Source organism: Pelobates fuscus, chromosome 13 (assembly GCF_036172605.1).
Source record: "Pelobates fuscus isolate aPelFus1 chromosome 13, aPelFus1.pri, whole genome shotgun sequence".
NCBI classification, from domain to species: Eukaryota; Metazoa; Chordata; class Amphibia; order Anura; family Pelobatidae; genus Pelobates; species Pelobates fuscus.
In genome coordinates, this window is record NC_086329.1 from 34,792,122 (window position 1) to 34,809,836 (window position 17,715).

A 17,715-nucleotide genomic window follows, 5' to 3' on the forward strand; every position below is an offset into this window, starting at 1 on the left:
TGTAGTTGGCCACCAGGTTTGCACACATCTCAGGAGGGATTTTGTCCCACTCCTCTTTGCAGATCCTCTCCAAGTCATTGAGGTTTCGAGGCTAATGTTTGGCAACTCGAACCTTCAGCTCCCTCCACAGATTTTCTATGGGATTAAGATCTGGAGACTAATTGATTGCTTCCTTGGACAGGTGTCTTTTATACAGGTAACGAGCTGAGATTAGGAGCACTCCCTTCAAGAGAGTGCTTCTAATCTCAGCTCGTTACCTGTATAAAAGAAAGCTGGGAGTCAGAAATCTTGCTGATTGATAGGAGATCAAATACTTATTTCGCTCATTGACATGCAAATCAATTTAAAACTTTTTGACATGCGTTTGTCTGGATTTTTTTTATTTATTTAATATTCTGTCTCTCACTGTTAAAATACACCTGCCATTAAAATTATAGACAGGTAATTTCAATGTCAGTGGTCAAACGTTCAAAATCAGCAGGGGTTAAAATGCTTTTTTCCCTTGCTGTACATGTGACATATTATGCCACCGCTGGGTTTATCACTCTTCCTTTAAACAGAATAATATCATTGTTTGTAATTTCCAGGATGAAAGGTCTATTTATTACAATAGTTGTTGGTAGACGTGTGGTCACTATCTTAATGGCTGCCACTGCCTCGGTTCCTTTCTCATCAACACTCCATACTGCTTTGTGGACCGCCTATGGAGAGAACCAGACATTCAGCACAATAATAATGATACAATCTGAGTATATGAATATAGGGTCAGTTAGTGAGTAACTCCACAGGAATGCTTAACTTCAATACCCACTATCATTGGCCAATACTTTTCACCATCAATGCATAGATCTATACTTATCAATGGTGCAATTCTAAGGCAAAGTGCTAACTCAGAAACAATGTTTCAATAGACGTGAGAAATATTATGCGGCCAATGTTTTTTTTGCTTTTCATATAAACAGAACTCTAAAAGATTCTGCATTATAAACGAGCACAAGGAAAGGTTATTAGAATTTTAATAGAGGATTCAAGACTCACGGGCATTATCCCAAAATCTGTAGCTGCCGAGGCCTCTGTTCCTTTCTCATTAACACTCAGAGCTGCTTTATGGACCGCCTGTAGAGATAACCAGAGATTCAACTCTTTAACAGAGATACAAGGGAAACATTCTGAGTACCTGAATAAAGGGGCAGGAAATGAGTAACTCCACATGGGGTGCTTACCTGCCCACGGGAAGAATAGGAAGGTTACAGAATGGAATATCATAAACAGGATATAAAGGGGATAACATGTGAGTAGGCTAATTCTAAAAAAATAGACAAGCATTAAAAGAGGGTTATGCAATGGGTGAGACTAATGTAATGGGAGCCCAAACAAATTCTCCACCAGTTTTTTACAGTCAGCAGCTTACTCCTGCTTCTTAGCCATCCACTATATGAGGTTATTTACTAAAACAGGAATTGTGTGCAATTGGCATGAAAATTGCAAATGGTAAGTCAAAATAGTTGAATTGGCCTAAAATTTGAAATTCTCTTGTGAATTATCCTAATTTGTTAAATATAAGAATAAAAAGGTATAAACAATATACCAGCGAGTGGAGCGCTATAATGAATATTAATATAAATAATGAGGGGGTATACTCACCCCTCCAACATAGTGATACAATGTGTCCAAATGTAAATACAAAGTAAAACAACAAAAAGAGAGAATATAGTGCAGATGGTTTACAAAAATAAAAAATGAATAATAGTAGCAATTGGTTGAAACCACTCACGTGGGTTGGAGCCTATAAGCTATTGGCTCCGTAAGTGACCCCTTTTTGCTCTTGAGGCAGCAACACACCCCTTTATCCCAAACGATGTTCTCCCGGAGATATGGAACAAGCAGAGAGAGAGAACCTCATAGGTGGTATTGTACAGATAGTGTATACAAAATAGTGAGATAGTAATGATTATGCTCACCTTAGACAGAGCCTTGAATTCCTGGCTCTGAGGTTTGTTGGCAATATGCTAATTTATTGGGATAGCATTCCCCACATAGTGTTCCTGGAGGCTAGAAAGGACTATATGGACTAATATAAAAAAATAACGATTTATTGTAGAGATAAAAAAATAATAATAAAAACAATATTAAGACTTCTCAAAAGCATATAAGCTAAATGGTAGAAAGTCCAAGTATAAAAGTCCAAACTCCAGCTAAACGCGTTTCACTCTTGTATGAGCTCCCTCAGTAGCTGTGAGGAAGCTCATACAAGAGTGAAACGCGTTTAGCTGGAGTTTGGACTTTTATACTTGGACTTTCTACCATTTAGCTTATATGCTTTTGAGAAGTCTTAATATTGTTTTTATTATTTTTTATCTCTACAATAAATCGTTATTTTTTTTATATTAGTCCATATAGTCCTTTCTAGCCTCCAGGAACACTATGTGGGGAATACTATCCCAATAAAGTAGCATATTGCCAACAAACCTCAGAGCCAGGAATTCAAGGCTCTGTCTAAGATGAGCATAATCATTACTATCTCACTATTTTGTATACACTATCTGTACAATACCACCTATGAGGTTCTCTCTCTCTGCTTGTTCCATATCTTCGGGAGAACATCGTTTGGGATAAAGGGGTGTGTTGCTGCCTCAAGAGCAAAAATGAGTCACTTACGGAGCCAATAGCTTATAGGCTCCAACCCACATGAGTGGTTTCAACCAATTGCTACTATTACTCATTTTTTTATTTTTATAAACCATCTGCACTATATTCTCTCTTTTTGTTGTTTTACTTTGTATGTACATTTGGACACATTGTATCACTATGTTGGAGGGGTGAGTATACCCCCTCATTATTTATATTAATATTCATCATAGCGCTCCACTCGCTGGCATATTGTTTATACCTTTTTATTCTTATATTTTGCACTTTATTATGGATTAAGGTATTCCACTTTTTGTGTTGAGCTGCTTTTATTCAGGCACTTTAGTATATCACTCACTATCTCAGTAAGGTATAGTTATTGTTTTCTCTGTGTGTATCCTAATTTGTTGCTTGAAAAAGCCCTGAAAGTGTTTTTACTTTATTAATTATAGTTCACATTTACAGAGCTCCACCAAATTCCACAATGCCCTACACAATAATATAACATCAATGTAATAATAATACATTATTATTAAAGGAATACTGTAGTGCCAGGAATAAAAAGCTGTATTTCTGGCATGGCCCTACCACTTCCCCTGCCTCCCTCCTCCCTCGCAACCCTCCCCCCCCCCCTCGGTAAAAAAAGTGTTAAAAACCCTTTGTTTACTTACCTTATACCAGTGCCGATGTCGCTTGGCGCTGGGTCGATGCTCGGCCCCCTCCAATATCCTGCGACAAGCAGGTGCTAATGCGAGCATTAGATCTCCCCATTGAAAAGCATTGAATCAATTCTTTCCTATCGGGAAATATCTGATGCTGGATGTCCTCATGCAGAGCGTGAGGACGTCCAGCATCAGATACTGGACCAAAGGTCCATTTTGATCCAGGAAGCCCTCTAGTGGCTGTCTGGGAGACAGCCACTAGAGGCTGACTTTGTGCTGCAATGTAAACATTGCAGCTTCTCTGGAGCTGCAATGTTTAACCCCTTAAGACCGCAGCCAAATGTACAAGTTGTGAACAGAACAAAACGTAAACAAAACCTGGCATTTGCGCTATATGGCTGTTCAACCGTAATTCACCTCTTTCATATTAAATGCACCCCCCCTTATTATATATCATTTTATTCAGGGGAAACAGGGCTTTCATTTAACATCAAATATTTAGGTATGGAACATAATGTAATATAAAAAAAATATTAAAAAATGGGAGAAATTTTTTTTTTTAGTTCTACGTGACATTTTAACTGTGGATGTCAAAATACTGTTTGCTTTTACTGCAATACAATACACATATTTGTATTCAGCGATGTCTCACGTGTAAAACAGTACCCCCTATGTACAGGTTTTATGGTGTTTTGGGAAGTTACAGGGTCAAATATAGCGTGTTACATTTGAAATTGAAATTCGCCAGATTGGTTACGTTGCCTTTGAGACTGTATAGTAGCCCAGGAATGAAATTTACACCCAAAATGGCATACCATTTGCAATAGTAGACAACCCCAGGTATTGCAAATGGGGTATGTCCAGTCTTTTTTAGTAGCCATTTGGTCACAAACACTGGCCAAAGTTAGCGTTAGTATTTGTTTGTGTGTGAAAAATGCAAAAAACACCAATTTTGGCTAGTGTTTGTGACTAAGTGGCTACTAAAAAACACTGGACATACCCCATTTGCAATACCTTGGGTTGTCTACTATTGCAAATAGTATGCCATCATAGGGGTAATTTTCATTCTTGGGCTACCATAGGGTCATAAAGGCAGCGTAAGCAATCTGGCGAATTTTAATGTGAAAAAAATGAAACACAAGCCTTATATTTGACGCTGTAATTTTTGAAAACACCATAAAACCTGTACATGAGGGGTACTGTTGTACTCGGGAGACTTCGCTGAACAAAAATATTTGTGTTTCAAAACAGTAAAAAGTATTGCAGCAATAATATCGTCCGTGTAAGTGCTGTTTGTGCGTGAAAAATGCAATACAACGTCACTTTTACTGGCAATATCATCGTTGTAATACATTTTACTGTTTTGAAACACTAATATTTGTGTTCAGCGAAGTCTCCCGAGTAAAACAGTACCCCCCATGTACAAGTTTTATGGTGTCTTGGAAAGTTATAGGGTTAAATATAGTGCTAGCAAATTAAATTCCCTATACTTTCGGCATGAGTTGTCAGGCAGGTCCCGCTAATTGTAATTAATTAGGATACCTAATTATGTCAAATTATTACATAAATATATGTGTAGAATTAATATATGTGTATATATATATATATACATATGTGTGTATATATATATATATATATAATTTTTTAAAAATATTTTTATTCATATATAGGTATATATACGTATATATTTATGTATATAGATATATATATTATTTCGTTCTACGTGTATTTTGATATAAATATATATATATTAATATCACAATACAGTTAGAACGAAATAAAACACATCTATATATTTTTTAATATTTTATTTGTAATTATTTTTTTTATTTTATTTTTTTACGTATTTACATTTTTTTTTAGATTATATATAAATATATATAACAATAATTATATATATATTTAATCAATATCAGTCTACGTGTAATTTGATATTAATATATAATTATATATATATTAATATTAAAATACACCTAGACGGTGTACGTGTGTGTATGTATATGTGTATATATATACTTAGATCATATATATATAATATATATATATATGATCTAAGTATATATATATATATATATATATATATATATATATATATATATTTTTTTTTTTTTACACTTTTAACATTATTTTAATTTTATTTTCAGCCAGCAGGGGGACCAACTGTCATTACAGTTAGTCCCCCTGCTGGCAATACAGAAGCCAGCTATCCCGGCCATGTGATTGTGAGGTCCTCGCAAGGACCTCACTCTCACATGACCGGGGGGACCGGAGGAGGAAGATCTGCCACGGGGGGGGGGCTCCCTGGGAGTCCCCCCAACCGCGATCGCCGGCGTGGGACCACCGGCGACCGGGTAAGTAAGGAAAAACCGGAGGGCGTACTATTACGCCCTGCGGCGTTTAGAGCCGCTTTAAAAAGGACGTAATAGTACGCCCTCCGGTCTTAAAGGGTTAAGATTGCAGCACTAAATGCAAAAGGGACACTGCAACCAAACCACTTCAATTTCAGTAAATTCATGTGTAAGGACACATAAAAACCTCTCACCTTGGACCCTTTTAACTTGACTTGCTCCGTAATCCCAGACAAATCAGCAGCATCTGAAAATACCTCAGCAATTCCCAGTTTATCTAATAGTTCTTCAAGATCCAGAGTTGTGGAAATAATAAATTTAGGAAGGTATAACTCCACATACCTATCACACATGAATGAAGAAAGTAACAGATTAGAAATCATTTTGTAGCAAATCTGATCATTATATTTGTAAAGGATAACTTATGCCTAATGCTAAAAGGATATATTGCAAAGCATATAGACTCCAAGTACCACAGATTGGGTCGCCAATATGAGGATGTATCTGAGAGTGCTACCATGACTTAACCACTTATTTTTCTTGCATTAATCAAGGCTCTCCTAACTGTGACGAGACCAATCTCACCACGTTGCATTGGAGGAGCCTGGTTGCCCGCCTGTTGCATCTGGACTATGGCCCTGGGAGATTGGGCCCTTTAAAAACAGTATTCGGTCATACCAGAGTGTATGTCACTCATTCTGGCTCTTTAAATACTGTTGGGGAAGGTTTGGCACTTTTTATATGGCACTTCGGATACAGCCAAAGTGCCGAAGTCGTAGAAGTGGCCGCCATTCGACAAAGGAACACGTGGCGGCGGTCATTTTAATTTAGTCGAACGCGGTCAGCGGTGTATGCTAAAGAATCTGTGGAACTAAAACCGGCTACGCAAATACACTTGACCCTTGACCGCTGACCGCTTACCGTCGCCTCCACTTCGACACTTCGGTTAAAGTTGAGGTACGTTAGACATTTCGAACATCCTGTTGCAATATGCTATTTGCACGAATGGACCTGTTCGTGCCTTCTAATGGGACTTAGCCGTTTTTCTGCAGGAAATTGACCGACCGCACAGCCCAAATCTATGGAACTGTTTTGAGCAGGAAAATGTGCTTGCGGTCGGTCATAAAGGACTCCCACCTAACTTTTTATCCCCTAGAGAGATTGGTATGATTTTTGAGAGTGTTTATGTTTAAAGTATGCTGAGTTCAAATGTGTAATTTAAGGAGATTGGATGTATGGTTTTAAAGTTACAGGGTATGTGTAAAAACTGTATTTTTACTGTCTGTGATAATTATGTTAATCCCTTGTGTAACATAATTATATCACAATATATTATGGAAATCCAATATATTATGGAAATCAATCGGCAATTAGAGGATAAAGACACCTATGTCAAATTAAACAAAAATCCCCAACAAGATATCCATAAGATTTTTGTAGAATATCTGGACAAAGGTCTTCTAAAAGAGATTTTAACTAAAAAAGAGTATGATTATCTAAATATTAAGTCCCCAAAAATTCCAGTAATCTATGTATTACCAAAACTCCATAAGGACGTTAGTAACCCCCCGGGGAGACCTATTGTCTCCGGAGTGGGCTCACTTCTTTCGAACCTGTCCAAATACATAGACACCCTTCTCCAACCTCTAGTGAAGGAGAATCCCTCATACCTAAAGGATTCTATGAGCCTACTACAAATATTGAAGAATTTTAGATGGCAAAGTGACTTCGCATTTATTACGTGTGATGTCACTAGCTTATACACTTGTATAGAGCACGATATTGGATGCCGAGCCAACTATTCCTTTTTGGAAGCATCAGGGTTGTACCCCAAGGAGCAAATAGATTTTGTTATGGAGGGAATTTCCTTAATCCTTCGAAACAATTTCTTTTGGTTCGAGGGGGAGTACTATCTGCAACGTCGGGGAACCGCTATGGGGACCAGATTCGCACCCAGTTATGCTAATTTATTTATGGCTTTTTGGGAAAATTCTTTTGTCTATTCCCAGCATGACTGGAGTGCGAATCTGGTCCTCTATAGAAGGTACATAGACGACATTTTCATCATTTGGAGGGGAGACCATTCTACCTTTTTGGAATTTTTAAATTTTTTAAATTCTAATGAGTGGAATGTTAGGCTTACTCAGGAATACAGCCAGCATAAAATCCATTTCTTGGATCTAGAAATTTCTGCTACAGGGAGTAGTATCGATACATGCACTTTCTTTAAGCCGGTTGATGTTAATGTATATATCCATAAAGAGAGTTGCCATTTTCGTCCATGGCTAGAGAATATACCGAAGGGCCAATTCCTACGCATGAGACGGAATTGTACAAGAATAGAAACTTTTGATTCCCAAACCCAATTTTTAAAAGAACAATTTGTAAATAAAGGATACTGTAGTGAACTCTTGGATCAGGAGATAAAATCGGTTGGAGATGTGGAAAGGAACACTCTATTAGAATATAAATTAAAAACTGTGTCAGAGGAGAAACAGGACAAAATACCTATTATCTGTAATTATAGTCAAGATCATAGAGAGCTGGGGGGCGGGGCCTGCCCGCCATGCAGACCAGCCGCAAGAAACAACAGCTCCTGCAAACGAGCGAAATTTTATCAAGTAAAAGCTAAACTGGTACCCTCCTAACGACCAGAGAACGCGGTCCGATACATGAAGGGGCACTGGACCTGGGGAGAGGCTTGCACTCCGTGTTTTAGTCCCCCAGAATGACTCAAGTCGTCCGCACAGGATGAGGCCTACTTAGGCGGTGAGCGGGGTAGACGGCCGCTGCCCCGCTATCCCGCCCGACTGAATCACACCAGACCCCCTTGGGGTCATGGAGCAGGCCCCGTCTCCCCCCCCTGGGGCTGGTGGGGGTTATCCCGGCCCAACAGAGGGAGATCACAGCAGTCGAGATCGGTGGCTGTTACTGGGAGCTGATGTGAGGCTACAGCCGAAGTGCCGAAGTCGTCGAAGTGGCCGCCATTCGACAAAGGAACACGTGGTGGCGGCCATTGTAATTTAGTCAAATGCGGTCAGCAGTGTATGCTAAAGAATCTGTGGAACTAAAACCGGCTACGCAAATACACGAACGCCGCTGACCCTTACCATCGTCTCCACTTCGACACTTCGGTTAAAGTCGAGGTATGTTCGACAATTCGAACATCCTGTTGCAATAAGCTATTTGCATGAACGGACCTGTTAGTGCCTTTGAATGGGACTTAGCCGTCTTTCGCCAGGAAATTGACTGACCGCACAGCCCAAATCTATGGAACTGTTTTGGGAAATAAAATGTGCTTGCGGTCGGTCATAAAGGACTCCCACCTATCTTTTTATCCACTGGAGGGATTGGTGTGATTTTTGAGAGTGTTTATGTTTAAAGTATGCTGAGTTAGTGTTTTTTTTAAGCTGTTTTATGTTACTATTTTTTTTATCTCCAATAAACATAGCTCATTTATGCTATTGGAACCTCCAAGCCTATCCTTTTTATTCTATTTTATAATATAATTCCTTTTACTCTCTCCAACACCCCCACTGGAGGACTCGAGGAGTGATATCCTTGGTGGGGATCATACCACCTACGCCTATAAATATTGAGCAATATCCTATTTGCTCTTCACTTGTGAGTATACCTCCATTTGTTTTAATCATTTTATTTTGTATTATCCAGAGAGCACTATTTTGTGTTTTTATCCTTTTTTTATATCACCAATTATTTGGCCTACTGCCATTGGAAAGGAGATATACCCTACCACCACTGGATACCCCCTTTTTGAGGACATCCAAGGACCATCTACATATCCATAGGCGGGGATTGTATCGTCCAGGCGCACATATCTGGAACTGAGTATAGGCTCCAGAAAATTGTAAGTACAATTCCTTTCCCTTCATTTACCATTACTTAAGATCTCAATATACTACGCGATATCTGTGTCTTTTTCATTCCCTCCTCCATATCGCTCTGAGCGTGGGAATTCCTTCACAGGCGCTGCTCCTTGATCCTACTACCTACATCCATCGTACCACCAGAAAAGAAGAGACTCTGGTTTTTGGGAAGTTTCAGCAGTCACATACTACAATTGCAAGTACTGATATTCCACCTACCCCTCCATTCATTTGTATGGAGTATGTTTGTGTGAATGTAGGGATGTGTTCATATGTTATGCTGGAATTTGAATGCAAGCATGTATTTATGTGTATGCAGGGGTATGTTTATATATAATGTTGGTGTGTTTGTATGTAGTATTAATGTTTCAATGCAGGAGTGTGTTTGAATACTGAGATGTATGCACATATACACATACACTGCCACACACACTGTGATACACATGCAGATATACAGATACACAGACTGACACAGATACACAACCTGAAACACACATACAGATATACAGAAACACATATACAAACAATAACACACACTGACTACATATAGATACACAGATACATACACTGACACACATACAGACAGATACACATGCAGATACACAGGCACACAGATACACACTGACTACATATAGATACCCAGATACACACAATGAGAACATACAGCAACACACTGACATACATACAGATACACAGACAGACAGATACAAACAATGGACAACACACACGGACAACATACAGATACACAGACACATACTGACAGACGTACTGACACAGAGACACACACAAACAGCCATACTGAAACACACATACACACAGACATACTGAACCACACCAACACTGACAGACACACACATACTGATACACTGACAGACATACTGGCACACATACACACAGACAGACATACTGAAACACACATACACACAGACACTGACAGACATATTGACACATACAGACACACAGACATACTGAACCATACTGAAAGACTCACACACAGACATACTGACACACTGACAGACATACTGGCACACATACACACATACAGACATACTGGCACACATACATACTGAAAAACACATACACACAGACATACTGACAGACACACTGACAGACATACACACATACAGACATATTGACACACACAGACACACATGCATACTGAACCACACAGACACTGACAAACTCACACACACACACAGACATACTGACACACACACAGCCAGACATGCTGACACACATACATACATACATACTGATACACATACACACACACACACACACACTCAGACACTCGGAAAATGTGATATACATCCTCCAGATCTTACCTTTTCCTGAAGGGTGGCTTCCTCCCCGGTGGGCTGGCTGGGGTGGCTGGAAGTTAAGCTCTTGCTCTCTCATGGCCTGGCCCTGTTTCGGTGGGAGGAAGTGACGCACAACTGTCACTTCCTTCCAGTCAGCTGCCGAAAAGCAAGGGGCCCGGTCGTGCTGTTAAAGCACCACAGCTCCCGACTGGGCCCCTGCTGACACAGGTCCACTGGGTGGCCCTAAGTGCATGGGCCACCCAATGTGCCCCCATAGTGTGCAGGTCCGCTGCCCACAGTTTATTTTGGGATCAGCGACCCCAAAAGAAATTGTTGCAGGCAGAGGGAAAACGGGGCAGCTGCCTTGGGCCCCCCCAGCAGTGACAGAGCCCAGGGCAGCTTCCCCATTTGCCCCGCGTTAAAGGCGGCCTTGGGAAGAGGGAGGGAAACGCTATCAGAAATGGCCACATATTGCAATCGGTCTGAAACATACGATCAAAACCAGGTTAGCGGACGATCACCAATACCTGAGTTTTTAAGTTTTTGCAAAAGAATGCCATGGTCTACTGTGTCAAAGGCCTTGGCAAAATCAAGGACAATAGCTCCAGTTAAGTCTCCTTGTTCCATGCCAATTTGGATTTCATTGCAAACTTTTAAGAGGGCAGTCAAAGTTGAGTGATTTGGATGAAAGCCTGATTGATCAGGGATCAGATAATTTGATCGTTGATAATATTCACATAGTTGCGTGTGGACGCATTTTTCCAAGCTTTTTGGCAATACCGGGAGCAATGATATTGGGCGATAGTTACCAAAGTATTGTCACCACTTTTATGGATAGGTACAACTTTTGCAGTCTTCCAAAGTTTGGGTATGTATCCTGACGCCAGGGATTGATAAGGGTAGTGACAGGTTTAGCAATTGCTGGCGCACTGAACTTCAGCAACACTGCTGGGATTTGATCTGGTCCACACTGGTTTTTAATTTTTAAATTATTAAGATGTTTATTAATGACACTTTTGTTTGTTTTGTGCATGCATTTCGCCATTGTATGTAAGTACAGTGATCGTTCATGGAGCCAATACGCTTGAAATTTGACCACAGAGAATCTCTAAACTGGTACATTTGAATTAGGTCTGCTGTAACCCAGGGCAGGTGTGCCCCTTTTAATCGCACTTTATGCAGAGGGGCATGCAAATTCCAAACACGCAAGGTACATACACCAGAAGCGCTGAGGCAGATTAAACCAGCATCCTCAGTCTATGACTGCCATCCATGTTGGGAAATATTGATATTGATAATTCAGAAGTATAGATTGTATAACTTATCTAACTGGCTGAAGGTGGGGCAGTCTCTGGGTCTGCCAAGGGTACATAACCATTACTCTGAGCTTTTTGCATATTAGAATGCCCATTTAATTTCTCTCTCATTGTAAGTCCCTGATTATAGCTATACTAATTCTGTTTTGCTCTGACTATATTTATCATAATAGGAAGTGTTGATTTGTTATTCTAAGTGTATAAGTAGAAGGAACATTCCAGTATGTCAATAAAAGTCTATGGCATGTTATGATGAATGCAGTAAAGTTCTTACATTTGGTTGAATTTGCTCTTCCATGCTTTGATTGTGGATTCCTGAAGATTCTGTTCGATGTGTCTGAGTTTTCCCTCCTTTGGTAAGATAAACAGAGCTGAAGTATTGCCCTTGTATGGAATCTGCACCATGGTAACGTTTTCAGACAGTAATACGTTATACATGCCGGTTCTCCTCATAAATGGCACTTTCACAACTGTGTTCTCATCAACATGGAAATCTCCTTCACTAGTAAATTCTTCATTAAATGGCATTTCCCACTCCGCTGAAAACACAGAATTATCTGTTATGTCACAGTTCAACAAATTAAAATTGATTTGTTTCTGTTCTTTAAAGTTAAGCACCCGTAAAATACAAAAATATAAAAATTGTGTCCAAACTGGCAAAGCTAATTAATATTTAAAATAATGTAGCAATGCAGACATGGAGATGGGTGATACATTGTTACCGATTCTACCATTGCATCTCATTGTACAATGTATATATATTAAAGGGTCACTATAGTCACCAGAACAACTACAGCTTATTGGATTTGTTCTGGTGAGTAGAATGATTTGCAGAGAAAATGCAGTGTTTACATTACAGCCTAGTGATAACTTCACTGGCCACTCCTCAGATGGCTGCTAGAGATCCTTCCTGGGTCATGGCTGCCTAAAATGCATCCAAACATATAGTATCTCCTCCCTCTGCATGCAGACACTGAACTTTCCTCATAGAGATTCATTGATTCAATTCATCTCTATGAGGAGATGCTGATTGGCCAGGGCTGTGTTTGAATGGTGCTGGCTCTGCCCCTGATCTGCCTCTTTGTCAGTCTCAGCCAATCCTATGGGGAAGCATTGTGATTGGATCATGCTACCACTTCTGGTGATGTCCGCAGACTGCTTGTTTTTTTTAGGCAAACAGCATGCAGAGTTACAGCTTGAAGCTTGAATACAGTAAGATTTTGCTATATTTATGGAGGCAGGAGGGGCCCAGGGGGGCTAGATGGTGGTTTTAACTTTATAGGGTCAGGAATACATGTTTGTGTTCCTAACCCTATAGTGATCCTTTAAATGATATGTTAGGCAAGAAAAAAATTCAGGGGAAAATAAAGGAACCCCTAGTTTTTAATTGTCTATGCAGGAGTAGGCTTCCTTTAGCACCCCAGATGTTGTGGACTACCTCTCCCAAAATACTCTTACAGCCATAATGTTGGCATAGCATCAGGAGAGATGTAGTCCCCAACATCTGGAGTGCTGAAGGTGGCCTATCCTTAATTTAAACGATGGATTAGAAATATTCAACCACAATGAATTAATAACAAAAGAAAAAAAAATACCTTTCTTTAAAGTTTCTACAATTGCAGCAATTTTACAAACAGATGCTCCAGTAGGTAGGTGGTCCCAAGCAAGGAAGACGTTCTACTAATCAGGTGCCTTTCATTCTAATTTCTTATTTTTTTGTTTTTATTCCTCATCACATAAGATGCTTAAATTAGATTTTGCTTAGTCCCAGACATAGTTCCATGCAGCTATATGATGAGAGTAACTGGTGAATTAGATGATAGCAGCTGCTATGATGACTGCTGTTGCTATCAGACTTTTTTCACAGTACAGTTTTATGAACCAGACTACGTACAATGATCTTCCAAGCCAATGAAAACACATGCAAGTGACTAGGGTTTGTCCATCAACGTTACATTTGCAACATGCGCACTCCAGAGGCAAAATCCTTCCTGTGATGTCACTGACCAAGGGGGCAGACTTATACCTGCAAACATTTATATAAATCACTGAACTTATTTATAAACCACAATGGAAATGGAGAGAGAATACATAATGGTGAAATGTGTACTATGGGAAAACCAATACCATTGAAGGATTCTGGAGACATAATTATAAACCACAAGACTTAGGTTAAGTTGTGTATAAATGTCTCCAGAACCACAAAAAGGCATTACTTTTCCTTAATACATGCTACATCATTATGTATCTTTTATATTACAGCAATATCTTTAGACCAGGGCTGCCCAATAGGGAGATCCCCAGATGGTGTAGAACTACAACTCCCATGATGGGAGTTGTAGTTCTACCACATCTGAGGATCTACCTATTGGCCAACCCTGTTTTAGACCAACATTAGTGTTAAGGTAGTTAATAGTGTTAACAAAGGAGTTACTAGTTAGAGTTAGGGTATTGTAGGGGTTGATAGTGTTTGTGTAGTACAGTATGGTTAAGTGTGTAATGAGTAGTGTTAGTTAATGTAGTGCAGTGTAGAGAAATAACTGGCAGATTATGTTTTATAATGAATCACATATATATTGAATCTGTACAAAAGTGAAACAATGGTACATTTGAAATTTGGCTATAGCATTCCTAATTAATTAGTAGAGCAGTTTTGGCCTTACCTTTGAAATAAATAACGTTGATAAGGAATAACATTGTGTCCTTGTCAATACTGCTGAGTAGCTCAGGAATTTTCCCATTGATTCTCTTTTCCACGTAGCTGTTGATCTGGTTCTTTGCTTCATCTGAATTTGTGAAGTCACTAGAAAATGCTTCTGACTCGTAATTTCTCTTGACATCATCTAAAAATGACTGGAGCAGTTTGAGTTTTGTGTCTATAAAGAGGGCATTCCCACTGTCGAGCTGTAGCTCACAATCAGGGTGATTAAAGACATAGAAAGGATGCTGGAAACAAGAATTAAATTCCTCCTTTGTGATTTCAGAGCTGTTGAAGCCAAGCTTTTCTAAGATCTCGTCATGGGTCTTGGACTTAGCTCCTTTAGAAAGCATGGCAAGAGCAGTGGAAATACTGACCGGGGAAATGAAAATATTATCTAAAGGATTTCTATCTGTTATCTGCTTGAATAATCTAGAGGCAAACTGAGAATTGGATGGTACAATTTTATGGCAAGCTATGGATTCATTGGCAAAAACATGATGATGTGAGTCGTGTGTTCCTCTTTCATAATCATCGTCATGTTCACCACCGTTGTGACTGAAGACTACTTTGCATAGTAGAGAGAAGCTCAAACAGAAAAGGAGGACCTTCATTTTCTGCAAAAGATCAGCAAGGTATCTTCCATAAATAAAAATTAGACTAAATCAGTAGTCATCTCAATAAAGCAGTTTATTTATGCTTGATTACATAGAGTTGTTAAGAGTAGAGAGAGAGTTGTCATTAATGGTAAATTTTCAAGCTGGACAACAGTGGTAAGTGGTGTCTCTCGGGGTTCTGTTCTGGGACTGCTTTTATTCAAAGTATTTATAAATGATCTTGAAATAGGCATTGAAAGTCATGCTTCAGTGTGTGTAGTTGACGCAAAGTAATACAATATGACCAGCAGGGGCAGCTCTAGACTTTGCGAGGCCTTAGGAGAAACTCAAACATGAGGCCCATTAGCGTGTTTATAAGAAGCTGTAAGTATATTAAATGGCAGGCTTGCATTTTTGGATGCAGAGAGGTAGTCTTTGTATTCATCTTTAGAAGCTTGCATTGTCACGGCTCCCTATGCGGCTGCGTTGTGAGCTATTTGGCTGTAGCTATGGCATAGTATGCAATAATCTAATTTAATTTACAATTATGCTAATCATTTATACACGATTGCTGGATATGGTTGTACAGCCTGGCAGTCGTGTATACATAAGTGCCAGTGTGGAGGGGTTAGTGTGACAAAATAAGGGAGGGCAAGTGTGACATGGTTGAAATATGGAGTGTTACAGGGTGAGGGGAGGTAAGCATGACAGGTTTAATTGTTAATGTGACAGAGTGAATATGACATGGTTGGGGAGGTGTGTATCACAGGGTTGGGGTGAATGTGGCATTGTTGGAGGAGTGAGTGTGATAGGGCAAGCGTTGGTGAATGTGACATGATTAAGGTGAATTGACAGGATGTGTGTGTCAGGGTTGGAGGTGAGTGTAGCACGGTTGGAGGAGGGAGTGTGACAGAAAAAGGAGTGGTGAGCATGACAGTGAGAGAAAAGTTGAGTGTAACAGGATTAGGGGGTAATGTGATAGGGTGAATGTGGCAGAATGAGGGGAGTTTAGTGTGCTTTGGTTGGAGGGGGTGAGTGTGACAGTATCCGGATGGGTTGTGAGTGTGGCAGGTTTAAGGGGGCGACAGTGTGTGTGGGGAGTGGTGCAGGATGTGTGGAGGGGGGGTGACAGTGTATATGTGGAGGGGGTGACAGTGTGTGCGTGGAGGGGGATGACAGAGTATGGAGGGGGCTGACAGATTGTGGAAGGCAGGGACAGAGTGTGGAAGGGGGATAACAGAGTGTGAAAGGGTGGCAGAGTGTGAAAATGAGAGAGGTGGCAGAGTGTGGGAAGGAAGGGGTGAAAGGAGGCTGAGTGAGGGGGTGACAGGGGGGCTGAATGAAGGATGGAAGAATGATAGGGAGCTGAGTGAGGGGATGACAGGGGGCAGAAGGTGGCAGAAGGGGAAGGAGGGGGTGACTGGCTGAGTGGGGGTTGACAGGGGTTAGAGTGAGGGGGTGAGGAGGTGGGAGGGGGAGACAGGGGACAGAGGGGGGGTGACAGGGGGCAGAGTGAGGGGGTGACAGGAGGCAAGGTGAGAGAGTAACAAGGGCAGAGTGAGGGGGTAACAGGGGGTAAAGTGAGGGAAGGAGGGCTTGACAGGGGCAAAGTGAGGGGGTGACAGGGGCAGAGTGACTGGGTGACTGGGGCAAAGTGAGGGGGTGACAGGGGGCAGAGTCAGGGGATAACAAGGGGCAGAGTGAGGGGAGTGAGAGGGTGACGGGGCAGAGTGAGGGAAGGAGGGGGTGACAGGGGGCAGACTGAGGAGGTGACAGGGGTCAGAGTAAGGGGATGACAGCAGCAGAGTGAGGGGATGACAGGGGACAGAGTGATGGGGTGACAGGGGTCAGAGTGATGGCGTGACAGGGGTCAGAGTGAGGGGGTAACAGGGGGCAGAGTAAGGGGATGACAGCAGCAGAGTGAGGGGATGATGGGGACAGAGTAAGGGGGTGAAAGGGGTCAGAGTGAGGGGGTAACAGGGGACAGAGTGAGGAGGTGACAGGGGCAGAGTGGGGGTTACAGGGGGCAGAGTGAGGGGGTGACAGGGGGCAAGGTGAGGGAGTAATGGGGCCAAGTGAGGGGGTGACAAGGGGTAAAGTGAGGGGGTGACAGGTGGCAGAGTGAGGGGAGTGAGAGGGTGACAGGGGGCAGAGTGAGGGAAGGAGGGGGTGAAAGGGGGAAGAGTGAAGGGGTGACAGGGGGTTGAGTGGGGGTGACAGGGGGCAGAGTGACTTGGGGCAAAGTGAGGGTGTGACGGGGGCAGAGTGAGGGAAGTGAG

The 17,715-nt window shown here is 41.1% G+C and overlaps 1 protein-coding gene across 1 annotated transcript; it reads right to left on the bottom strand.

Moving 5' to 3' along the window:
* Positions 1-506: 506 nt before the first annotated feature.
* On the bottom strand, positions 507-15,454 carry LOC134582876 (alpha-1-antitrypsin-like). The gene is made up of 4 exons (XM_063439548.1): positions 14,801-15,454; positions 12,417-12,676; positions 5,833-5,980; positions 507-701 (listed from the first exon to the last, which is right to left on the bottom strand). The coding sequence occupies exons 1-4, from the start codon at positions 15,452-15,454 to the stop codon at positions 522-524; spliced, it is 1,242 nt and encodes a 413-aa protein (XP_063295618.1). The 3' UTR covers positions 507-521.
* Between the last annotated feature and the right edge of the window lie 2,261 nt (positions 15,455-17,715).